Consider the following 10,965-nt stretch of genomic DNA (forward strand, 5'->3'; position numbering starts at 1 on the left):
TCTGCAACCGAAGTTCATCCATTTGGTTTGCTAAAGACTGTACACTGGTGAGGAAAATGTTGCGAACTAATAGCAGATAATGCGTAGTGATATGGCCTAACGTTGGCCCTCCTCTCTTTCTCCCACTTTGTTTACGGTCTCAACCCCGTCTGCGAGCACTTCGGTCAGTGAGGAGGGAGGGAGAGCCTGTGTAAGGCAGAGGGGCTACAGTGCTCCTAGTAAAAAGAAAAGTTAGTCTGGAGCCCTAAGATATTATTTTTAAGCCATGTTGCCCAACCCTAACTGGAAGCAGAGTGTGCTTTTTCCTTTTTTGCCACTTCCTTTAATACAAATAGAGCAGGTAAGTCACAGCAATAATACTCCGTCCAAAGAAAAGGAAATTTAGTGGGGCTGCTGATACAGTGCTCAGCATAACCAATGCTAAAGTTGACTAAAAAGAGGAATAAAAAATCATCTTTTGGAAATGATCTTAATTAATAAAAAAAAATGAGGAAAAATCCAACCTTTAAGGACACTAATTTTCTTTGTAAATAAATAAATGTTCTTCCTTAAAATACAGGGGGCATAAGTCAGTACACTCCTATGTTAAATTCCCATAGAGGCAGGCAGATTTTTATGTTTAAAGGCCAGTTATTTCATGGATCCAGGATACTATGCATCCTGATAAAGTTCCCTTGGCCTTTGGAATTAAAATAGCCCCACATCATCACATACCCTTCACCATACCTAGAGATTGGCATGGGGTACTTCCATAAGATCATCTCTCAATGCAAATCAAACCAGCTATTAGGCTAACTGAAATAAAACCATGCTAATCTCTAGGCCAAGGGAACTTTATCAGGGTGCATAGTATCCTGGATCCATGAAATAACTGGCCTTTAAAAATTAAAATCTGCCTGCCTCTATGGGAATTTAACATAGGCGTGTACTGACTTATGCCCCTTTTTTAAGTAAGTAACATTTATTTACGATACATTATTTCATTCACAAAGAAAATTGGTCTCCTTGGATTGGTTGGATTTTCCTGATTTTTTTTTTTTTTTTTTTTTAATTAAGGCATTAAGATCAATTTTCAAAGAGATGATTTTTTTTTTTTTTTTTATTCCTCTTTTAAGTCAACTTTAGCATGGGTGTATTCATGTATGCTGAGCACTGTACATGAGGACTAGGCTATAAAATGCATATTGATGACTATAGACATGATATGCTAAAAGTCTGAGGCAAGAGCCAGCATTCTCACCAGTGAGGGCTCCATGTAGAGGATTACAAGTTTGGCTAAAGTTGCTGGAGTGTAAACTCACCTAAATCCAATAGAGCAGGGCAAAGTTCCTAACATTAGCCTACACTCTAATACAGTAGCATCCAAAACTGGCTCCCACACAGTAGAAAAATGTACAATGTAATAATACAATGTAGATATGCTAGTGGTCTTTTTCTTCCTGTAACCCCACAAAAATAATGTAGCATCAAATGTCCCTGGCTGATTGAACAAAGCTGTTCATGGGAGGGGTTCAGCAAACAGTCACTTGCTGATGGAAACAAGATAATAAAAAAAATTTCTTTTCTTTAAAAACTGTGTTTAACAATTTAAGTTTAAGTGTTGGCTGCTGTGCATTGTGTATTTAAAACTACAGTATTGATCTGTCCAGGTATGTGATTTAAAACATGTTACCTGCAGAATACTCTTTTACATGAAGGCAAAAGTTTCTGTCTCTTGTTTTACCTTCTGAGGATATCCTCTCTTCCTGAATTTTGTTTCAGCATGTCTATTCTCTGCCTATCTCATCTTTTTTTTCATGATATGTAAATCCCTGTTCCATATGTGTCTCCCCTCTGCTATGTACTCTAGATGTCTCGCTCTGCCTCCACGTTCAGTTTGAGTGATTCTTCAAAGAGCAGTGCTGTTGTGCAGCGCTCTAACTCTCTGGACCATCCTCCTGTCAGGGCCAGGGTTCCTGTCTGTATACGTACCCCCTGCAGCCCAGCCCAAAACTCTGCCCATATCCCTGGCCCTGAGTTCAGCCAAAGCCTCTGCCCCAACTATTGCCCTAGCACCCAAGAACCCAAGTCCATTCTTCATGCTCCATTAGTGTCCCAACCAGCACAAGCTCATTCAGGCCTCTACAATTCCCAACAGTCCACCTTTTCAACTCAGCCCACCTCCATCTCCATTCCAGCTGTCCGAAACTCCGCTCAGCTCAACCCCAAAACCTCCCATCCAACATTTAGCCAGCATGTTTCCAGACACCTACCCTCTGTAGGGTTCCAGCCAAGGCTCCTGGCTCCTCAGCCGGTTAATGTCAAAGGCATGACCTTTTCTGAGTCATGCAGGGATCCCCAAGTCCCCTTGGAACCACGCAAGGCTGCCCTGAACAGTCCTCGCAGGGAGACTCTGCTCTAAACCATGGCCAAGTTCAGTCCTGGAGTCTGATGTGAGCAAACTTATTATTGTGGTCTAGTTTAAACTAGGGGAGCACCACTACGTTTTTGAATTTCAAATTAATCCTCACTATATGCTGTATAGTCCATGTTGGCCTTTTAACATCCAAATGCCACATGTGCATTTCTAGTCCCAAATCAACCCCTTAGAAGCTAAGACCCTATGATGGATCAGATTAATAAGGGTCTACTATCCAGCTGAACTCTGATCTCCAATGATTAGATGAGAGGGGCTTAGAAATATACAAGTATTGCAAGTGTAGTGGTTCTCCCCACTTAAGATTGGCATACGTGTACAGGGCAGAGATTTTAAGGGTTGATTTGGAATAGCTTTGCTCCTTTTGAATCACCCGGGTTACTAACTGTTGATGGTGGCTGGGAATGTTCGCTAGGTGGTTGCTATCAATAGTTGGCTTTATACAAATATGGTATTATAAAGCTGAGTTGGTCTAGGATCTAGGACATGAACGAGATTCATTAGGCCTGCACGATATTGGAAAAAACTGACATTGCGATATTTTTTTTCCTGCGATATATTGCGATATGAAAAAAGATGACATAAATTGCTCTATTTGAAAATAATAAATCATTCTTGACTACTGGGGTGATTTTGTAGGGGAGTGCATCTACATAGAAAATAAAAATGAAATGGGAACTTTTCTAAAACCATTGTTTGTGAACCATTCTTTGTTGAACTTTAATGCTTTACAAATACCAAAGCAAGTTAGCGCTGTGACTACTCTTCTGAAGTGATTTTTGGAGAGGGAAATTGGGTAGTTAAATACACTGGTTGAATCACATGATACCATTGTATTCATATAATACTATCAATCCAGGCTAAAGTGAATTATATTAATAATGCATGCATGTTGCTTCCTCTGAATTTCAGGTTGTGGTCGACTAGCGTGGCCGGCTTGTTTGTTTGATAAATTGATCAACATTGATTGTGATTGGTGGTTGGCTGTGCATGCAGAGCCTGCATGTCACGCACTAGCAACAAACTGTGTATCCAAGAACACTTAAATCAGTGTAAATTACGTTATATCAGACACAGACTTCTGTTGTCGATTAGTGTTATGTTTCCAGCGTCGTGGCTCCGGACCGTAACGTTATTCGGGACAGACGCCTTGTTTCTTTAGGCTAACTATATTAGCGTTAGCCTGGCTGGTAGCAGCTTTCTGAGGTGAAAAATGGCTGGGAGATGTTGTGATAACGTTGCATTAATCAGGTGATTTAGTTAGTCGTACACTCTGCGTGTGCGCGAAACGTAATACGTCTCCATAGCAGCAGGCGGCGCTGCTCTGTATTGTTTCCATTAACAGTCTGATTATTTCCCAGAAAATGAAAACCAGCAGCTGATTGGACGAACGTGTCACGTGATTCTTTTTTCTCCGGAAATTCACAGCCAGACTGTCATGGCGGCTTGTTCAGAATACGATCTTATATTGTACTAAAGTAGTTCACCGAAACGTGTTTCTGAAAACATTTTAAGCAAGAAATAGGCCGTGCAGTTTCTGAATCTGTCTTCATTTCAGATCAACAAAGGTCAGTTTAAAAGATTTTCGTCAGATTTTGAGCGGCTCATCCGCTCCCCATTTCCAGGCGAGTCCCAACTGCCCTGTCTCCAGACAGAACATGTTAGGTCGGCCCAAATGAAGGCCGACGGCTCCTCGGACGGCCAACGGCATGGGACACACCGAACAGACTCGAGTCACCGACCTCGCCAGACCGTCCGATGGCCGATTATCGGGCTGGTGTGTCTCCTCTAAAACGTTACGTCACATACACACGCTGCCCACATGGCCACCTGTTTTAAAGGGGAAGGGTCGGCCGGTAACAATCATGTAAAAGGAGAATGGTGAAAGTTTGCTTGGAAAACTAAATCTAATATCGTGCAGCCCTAAGATTCATCCAGTTGGAAGCCTGCTTTCCCTCAGGGGGAAAATGGCTCATTAAAGGAATGCTGCTACTTATAGAACATTTATTTTCCTGTACACATTACTTTCTAGTATGGGCAGATCCATAAACACATTTTTTTTTTTATTATAAACCAATCAAATTAACAGGTTAAGTTTAACATAAAGGTTTTTCAATATAAGCAGCTTCTTTAAAAACAAGTTAAAGGACTAATGTAAGTGTCAGTTGAAGAAAATATCAAAAGTTAAAAATCCAAATTGGCATGTAAAAAATTCAAAAGGCATTCCTTTGATTGTGGATGCTATGCACTTTTTGTTTTGGCCAGTTTACACAAAAACAGCTCACTAGAATTAAAATGTCAATATATTCATCGTAGGGCTGAACGATTTTGGAAAATAATCTAATTGCAATTTTTTTCACCAATATTGCGATTGCTATTTAATGTGATTCTTTTTTAAGCTCTTTGTCTTCTGTATTACTCAACAAAAATAAGCAATACATCATTGTATAATATGAACAACACAAGATTAGATAGATTAAACAAACTGTTCTTTCCTGGAGGCCAGTCCTGTATGTAATGATGAAATTAGGTGATGCATGAATTTATATGAATGACATCTTTTATTTAAGTACTTCAATCACAGTAGTATATTGAGCACTGACCAAGCCTAGTGTAAACATTCATATGAAAGTCAGAATCAAATCATACAAAACTAAAGTGCAGATTGCAGAAATATAAAAACAAATATGGCTTTACCACACTTAGTAGTATTTAGATTATTATTTACTGTAATAAACATATGTAAACATGTGGATTGCACTTTTTAAACAGTCTTTGAACTTTACTAAGTAAAAATATAGTGTGTGTGTATATATATATATATATATATATATATATATGTGTATATATATATATGTGTATATATATATATATATATATATATATATATATATGTGTATATATATATGTGTATATATATATATATATATATATATATATATGTGTATATATATATATGTGTATATATATATATATATATATATATATATATATATATATATATATATATATATATATATATATATATTAGGGCTGTCAGCATTAACACATTAATCGCAATGCGATTAAGGGTCGAGCATAATGCATTAATTTTTTTTAATCGTATTAATCGCATGCCACCATTTAGTAATTTATTTTCACTTCACTTGGCTTTGCGTCGTGCCTAACAGGCTACTATTTTGCCGTACTTCCTCGTAACACATTCTGCTGCTGCAGGAATAGCAACGCGGATTTCAGTGCCTCATTCTGGTGCCACTAATATGCCTGCACTTCTCTCTGAAACATCGCTGCACATGACGCTAGTTAACACTATACTCGACAGTAGCTAACGTTAGTCTACCGCTAGCTAGTAGCTGGATTAAACATGGTTACAATGCTGACAGCTAACGCTAAACGGTGCAAAGTGTGACTGTATTTCACTGTAGAGAGGATTCAACACCGGGATGTAACAATGTGCAGCTGCCGTTGTCGGAAAAACACAGACGGTGCGTTCCATGAAACTGGTAATTTACAGCCTTGTGGTGCATTCAAAGTTGTTGTTGTTAAATTCAAATGTGTGACTAGATTATATATATAATAAACAAATACAAATCTTAAAATCAAGTTCATAAAGTCATTTTCTTTGCATTCATTTGATTCCCAATCAAGATACACTGGTAAGAATGGCTTTCCATTGTTAATATGTACTTGTTAATAAAACAGTTCTGAAATGCAAAATAATAGAATTTTAATCATGTGATAAAACATGCGATTAACTATAGAAATTCAAAGATTAATCACGATTAAGAAAATGTAATCGCTTTGACAGCCTATATATATATATAATATATTTTACTGATCTCCAGTCAGTAACAAAACAAAAATGCAGAACATAAAAAGGAGAGAAATATCTGTCTGTACCTCTTTGAAAATATTTAGGTAACTCAAAGTTAAATGTAATCACTGTCTGAACATTAATATCTAAATATTAATCGTAATTATCTCTAGTCAGTAACAGCAACAAACAAAGCAGACTATAGTGATAGTGATCCTGATCACACAGGAAGCAATTTCTCACAACTATTTCTAGCAACTCCCGATCCGTGTTTTTTCGTACTTTCATCAAATCTATCACCAAATCCGCCTTTTTCCATCTTAAAATCCAGACTCCAGCCATCACTCTCTGACTCCGTGGCAGAAACCCTCATATGGTTTCATGAAAGGCGCTATATAAATAAGTTATTTGTATTATCATTGTTATTATTACTGTATGGCTTTTTGCTAGGAAAACCAGCATATCCACTTTTGCTGGTTTAGATGACGAGCATATGAGAAGTCACTATATTCCCTCCGGTGCTAAACACACGCTCTGTGTAGCCGTGAAACCCAGGCTTGGTAACCCTACTAAGGGACATCATGTCTTTGGTGATAAACTCTGTTACTGCTTGAGTAATTTCCTCGTTCCGTTTTAAAGTACGTTCATATGGAGTTAACGTTACGCTTTCAAACATTTCGGTGAGTGTTGCCTTTCAGGTGGTATTTTGCTTACTCGACAAATTGGTGTTCGGCATTTTAGCCATACAACTGTCGTAGATGGCTTTGTGTTGTTGTTTTTTAAGTGCTGATACAGGTTTGTAGTGTTACCCCGTGAGGTAGCAACGTTAGCAAGACAGGTTTTGCACAATACCTGAAGTTGCACATCATCTTTTTTAAAACCAAAATAGTCCCACACAAGTGACACTGTTACTATTTGGGACTAAAGTTTCTGTTGAGCCTGAGGCCATTGTACAACAGGTCAAAGTACGGCGTAGCGTTAGCGTGCCAAGTTGATGGTTTCTCTGCGGAGTGCAGACTGCTTTTACTCTCGCGAGTCATGTAACCAAATCGCAGCCTTTGCGATTAGGAAATCTCATTTTAACATATCGCAATATTATTGCAAATGCGATTAATCGTTCAGCCAGAGTGGCTTCTAATCCGAACTTTAATTTGTGGTGGCAGGTCACGTGTTATCTGGCCTACATTTTAACCAATTATTGCTGAGTCGCTGGACACGTCCCATATTCAATGCTCTACCAGTCTAAAAGGTATTCATGCTTATGAAATAGGGTTTGAAAAAGATTACAGAAGCATGCACATCTCGACAAAAAATACTAGGTGCTAACACCAACCATGGTGCAGAGGGAGAGAGGAAGAGAGTTCTACGGTCATTAAATTATTTTTTAATTAATTGGCGACAGTGCTGGGCACACAGCAAAAACTAGGTTGACGGCATGAACTCAGTCAAGTAAACAAGTATATAAATGAAAATCAATCTTAGGTATCAAACACTCACTTGAAAGGTAGATGTAAAAAGATAGATTTGAATCTCACTGTGCACAGTAGCTGTGGTTTTTATGGTGAAATATAAGTATATAGAAGTAGTCAGTCTACCTTGCCTAAAATACAGACCGCCCTACTGTCTTTGATCACAGCAAGGCCATCGAGTAACTAAAGCTCAGGAGCTCTCTGAGTTATCAGATTACTCAGAGAAACCAGGTATCTAACTTTAAATCGAGGTGTGTGTGTGTGTGTGTGTGTGTAAAAATGCCATATGTACAGGTGTGATTGTGTTGGCAAAGGTTGCCTGTCTTGATGAGTTCAGTGCCAAAGTCGGGCTTAGTAGTTAAAGTGAACATTTAAAGGGAGTTAGAATGCTGGTATCGAACTGAGTTGAATGGCTGAGTGAACACTTAGTAAACATACATTCACACGTGCACTCTTGCTTTCTTGTTTCAAATAGTAATATTGTGTCCTCCTGATAACTGCTTAGGTGTCATTTAAGGTTATGCAAGGGATATTTTAGTGTACTTTACTCATCACTTTTTTTGCTTTCGGTTATTACATTGTTCTCACTGAAGTAATTGCTGAAAGTTGGAAACCCAGTAGCATTGATACAACAAAGTCTGATGGGACAAGAAAAGGAGCAGACAGATCTATTAAACCAGATTATCTTAACCACTTTATTGGGAGGTAAAAAGCAAAAGTAAGCACACTACCATTCAAACGTGCAGCCCTAGTATACACACAACTAAGTGAGTGCAATAGGTCAAAGCAGGAAGTGGGAGCAATGTTTATAATGGACCGTTTGGGATAATAATTTTGCCGTTCACTTTTGTTTTCTATTCCAAATAAGTTTGACTAACCTGAAGGTTTGTTTACACTCTTGCTGTTTCTTGCTACGTTTGACTTTGTTGTAGTCATACTGTTGATGTGGTGAATGGCCAAAAACATGTAAATAAGAGCCAAGTTTTATTAACCAACAACACAACTGGGTATTAACATTTTATTTTAGGTTTTTGTCACCTCTTCTTCACACACATTTTTCTTTCTCTAATTTGTTTCTCTGTTTTTTTATTTACAGGCACACCATTCCCCCTCCATGGTCAATCTGCCCTCCATGTTTGAGAGGAAGTACCACACATTCAGTCGTTCAACCACCCACCTCTTCTGAGACACTGCTGCTTGGGAGGGTGCAAAAAAGTAGAAGCTACATGTATGGCTAACTAGCATTTGTCCATACTGGAGCTCATCACAGACTTTCCAAATCCAGAAGGAAAATGGCATTGGAGGCACTGAAGAATTCAGAGTTATTTAGCTACTGCTACAGTGCTTCACAACTTTAACTTTGGCCAAGAAGGGTTAAAACAATAAACCAATTGTTCATCAACCTGATGCCTACCATATGATGTATTCAGTTAAAACTGGTCTATGTTGCTCACAAGGCAGTTTGGTGCTTCTTTCCAAACATAAACAATGCTTGAATTAAGACTAGAAGCTAACTGGAACGGTACTGCACCTTGCTAAGGGCTACAGGTGTGTGATTACCACTGTAATATAAAGTTTGCGTCTGTCATCTAGTTAAAATTGGAACGTTTTGCTGTCCTCAAATGCTAGTTTTATTTCACTGTGCTTTAAAGAAATAAAAATACTTTTAATTGTACATGTTTAGGTATTTCTATTTAACAAATGCAGGTTGGTAAGCTCTTTGTGAGTTTTATGTAATAGCTAAAGTTACAAGGTTGACCTCTCTTGCCCTTTACCGTGTTGTAACTGTTTAATTACCTTTAAACCTTATGACCTTTTATATTAACTGACATTTAATGATATTTTATTGTAGTGGGGTGGACTTAATTTCACCTGATATATTACTCCTTGTAATTAACCCACCTTCAACATTTAAATATAAGATAGTTTCCAGCTTTTATAAAGCTTCTATTGTAACATTTAAGAGAATCGGTTAGAAGAATAAAAGCTCTTATGCGCCGTTCCCTGTACGGCCGTCCACATTTTAAAAGATGTTTTTACAGTGTGTCTATTCCGTGCCTGTGTATCTGTGTGTATGTTTAAGAAGGAATGCTCCATCAGTGTACATATTTATTCTTGACAATACACTTTTTTTATTTTGCTATTCATGGTTTCCAGTTTTATCTCTTTTTCTCTAATGCTGTTTTTATTGAATTTAATCGTCTCCTATTTCATCTCTGTATTAAATACACTAAAACATGTACCTGAAGATATAAGATTTTTTTTATTTTTTACTCCTGGGTATGTAAACTCAGCAAATAAAGAAACTATACTTTTGTAAAAATCTAAATAACTAGAGATCTTCATTGTAAAGGGTTTAAACAATGTTTTCCATGCTTGTTCAATGAACCATAAACAATTAACAATCATGCACCTGTTGACGGTCGAAAAGACAATCGCTTGCAGGCGGTAGGCAATTAAGGTCAGTTATAAGAAAATTAGGAAAGTGAAGAGACCTTTCTACTGACTGAAAAATGGCAAAATAAAAGACACCCAGGGTCCCTGCTCTGCTCTCTGTGTGAACGTGCCTTAGGCATGGTGCAAAGAGGCATGAGGACAGCAGATGTGGCGAGGGCAATACATTGCAATGTCCCTACTGTGAGACAGGAAGCACAGCTGATTGTCCTCGCAGTGGCAGACCATGTGTAACAACACCTGCATAGACATCCGAATATCACACCTGCGGGACAGGTAGAGGATGGCAACATTAACCATAAGAACTGGCCAGTCTGGTGCAGTACATGAGGAGGAGATGCACTGCAGCTGGTGGCCACACCAGATACTGAGGGCTACTTTTGATTTTGACCCCCCCCCCTTTGTTCAGGGACACCAAAACCTAAACCTAATTAACTTCTACATACAAGTTAAACTTAGGTTTTGGCCATGAATAGTATGTCCTACGTAGGAGATACTAGACAGTAGACTTCAACTTTTACCTCTTAGTTTTGCTGTTTTGAGAGCAAGAAAGCCGTGCTGAGGGCTTAGTGAATGATACAAGGAATTAGCCTGAGAAAACCTTGACGAACTTCTGGCAAATTTGAGATTTACTCTGCAAGTCAGTCTGGCCAAGAGTCCATTCAAGCCCATTTCCAATTTTTCCAAATCGAATCACAACCGATGAGGCGGGCTTTACATGATGATGATAGCGCAGCGACGGCAAGCAGCTTTTTGTTTTTGTTCAATATCGAAGCGCAGCAACCCGTTGATGCCGCTATCGCTGCTACGTC

At 38.4% G+C, this 10,965-nt stretch overlaps 1 protein-coding gene across 6 annotated transcripts in view; it reads left to right on the plus strand.

Moving 5' to 3' along the window:
* Nucleotides 1-9,941, plus strand: part of ect2 (epithelial cell transforming 2) — a 121,037-nt gene extending 111,096 nt beyond the window's left edge. For 4 of the 6 annotated variants that reach the window (XM_078259477.1, XM_078259482.1, XM_078259476.1 and 1 more), the window contains 2 exons: nt 1,850-2,432; nt 8,796-8,879. In XM_078259477.1, the coding sequence (XP_078115603.1) occupies nt 1,850-2,401 (552 nt within the window). In that variant the 3' untranslated portion in view covers nt 2,402-2,432; nt 8,796-8,879. Of the gene's footprint in view, nt 1-1,849; nt 2,433-8,795 lie in introns of all 6 variants that reach the window. The other 2 variants (XM_078259479.1, XM_078259480.1) reach the window with 1 other exon arrangement.
* The last annotated feature ends 1,024 nt before the right edge of the window (nt 9,942-10,965 follow it).

This window comes from Sander vitreus, chromosome 9, assembly GCF_031162955.1.
Source record: "Sander vitreus isolate 19-12246 chromosome 9, sanVit1, whole genome shotgun sequence".
NCBI lineage: Eukaryota > Metazoa > Chordata > Actinopteri > Perciformes > Percidae > Sander > Sander vitreus.